Source organism: Hemiscyllium ocellatum, chromosome 46, assembly GCF_020745735.1.
Source record: "Hemiscyllium ocellatum isolate sHemOce1 chromosome 46, sHemOce1.pat.X.cur, whole genome shotgun sequence".
Lineage (NCBI taxonomy): Eukaryota > Metazoa > Chordata > Chondrichthyes > Orectolobiformes > Hemiscylliidae > Hemiscyllium > Hemiscyllium ocellatum.
In genome coordinates, this window is record NC_083446.1 from 13626609 (window position 1) to 13628329 (window position 1721).

Genomic DNA, 1721 nt, shown 5'->3' on the forward strand with positions numbered 1-1721 from the left:
TAGTGATACTGACGTCTCTGTTTATAGGGGATTAGAAGGAATGATTTGTAGACTGGAAAATCAAAGCAAACATCACATCAATATCACGGTTACTGGATTCATCAGAGTCTGAATATCATCAGCCTATGAATGTGGAAGAAATGTTTGTTCCATCTTTGGTAAAAGATTTCAAACGCCAATGTGACTGGAAAGACACCACGCACACCATTCGCAGTGGGAAGCATCTGCGCTTGTTCCGTGTGATTTTCAACTGATCGCCCAACCTGGAGAGATACAAGGACACCCGCATCACAAAGAAACCGTGGAAATGTGGGGACTGTGGGAAAGGATTCAGTTCCCCATCCCAGCTGGAAGCTCATCGACGGAGTCACACGGGCGAGAGACCGTTCACTTGCTCCGACTGTGGGAAGGGCTTCACTCTATCATCCAGCCTTCAATTACACCTCCGGGTTCACACTGATGAAAGGCCTTTTAAGTGCTCTGTCTGTGGGAATTGCTTTAAAATCTCCCCAGACTTAATTAAACACCAGCTGGTTCACACTGATGAGCGGCCATTTGCTTGCTCTCGCTGTGAGAAGAGATTCAGACAATCCTCTCACCTCATTCAACACCAGCGAGTTCACACTGGGGAGAGGCCGTATATCTGCTCCATGTGTGGGAAGGGATTCACTTCTTCATCCAACCTGGTGACACACCAACGGGTTCATACAGGGGAGAGGATATTCACCTGCTCTGTGTGTGGGAAGGGATTTTCTCAGTCATCCAATCTGCTGAGACACCAACGTGTTCACACTGGGGAGAAGCCGTTCACCTGCTCCAAGTGTGGGAAGAGATTCGCTCGATCAGCTCACTTGCTAACTCACCAGCACGTTCACAAGTGACTGTCAGGATTGGATTCTGCTGTGGATCACATCCTGCATCTGTTGCTGTTCAGAATTCCTGTGACTGGGCTAGATTTAATGTTCTGTGTATCTATCAAATAAATCAGTTTTGCTGAAAGCAGATGATGTGTTGTCGAACGCAAGAGAAAAGCGGGAGTAAACTGTGCAATCTCTTGAGCTTGTTCTACCATTCCACATGATCATTGCTGGTCTGCATCCTCAACTTCTGCTTCCTGCCTGTTCCCCCTATCCCTCAGTTCCCTGAGGGACCAAAACCGTACCTCACTTTTCAATATCTTCAATGATGGAAACAGGACATTTACAACACAGAAATGATGCCCCCATGCCCTTTTCCAGCCTATTCCCACTTCTCAACTCCTGATTTGTAAGCCAGCAGATCAAGAATAACTCCAGCATGTTTCAAATGTTAGGAGAGTTTCTGCCTCACCTATCCTTTCAGACACAAGTTCCCGTTGTCCTCCAAATGAAAGCATTTCTCAATTCTCATCTAAACATACCTGTTATTGACCTCGCTGCTCAGGTAGAACATATGGATGGGGAGGAATTCTCCAATCTCTTAATGATTTTGTCCACCTTAATTGAATTTCCCCTCAATATGTTTCAATGTATACAGCATCAGCTAAAATTCTGAGTTGGGCAGCAATTCTAATAAATCCCATCCATACTCTTTCTGGAGCATTCTTGCTATGGTAACTGGAACCAGATGCTATTCTCCAGCTGTAGCCTGATAAGTATTTTGTACACTTTGAGCAGATTCTCCCTGCTGTTTGAAATCTCAGCTGATAAAGGACAAGGATAGTTATGGTAGGTGACAAATAC

General features: G+C 45.2%; 1 protein-coding gene across 1 annotated transcript; it reads left to right on the forward strand.

The window, feature by feature from the left end:
• Positions 1 to 254: 254 nt before the first annotated feature.
• LOC132836205 (zinc finger protein 239-like) lies at positions 255 to 995 on the forward strand (the record flags this gene model as incomplete). The annotated part of the gene is made up of 1 exon (XM_060855534.1): positions 255 to 995. A coding segment is annotated over one exon (627 nt), but the record flags the coding sequence as incomplete, so codon positions are not given.
• Between the last annotated feature and the right edge of the window lie 726 nt (positions 996 to 1721).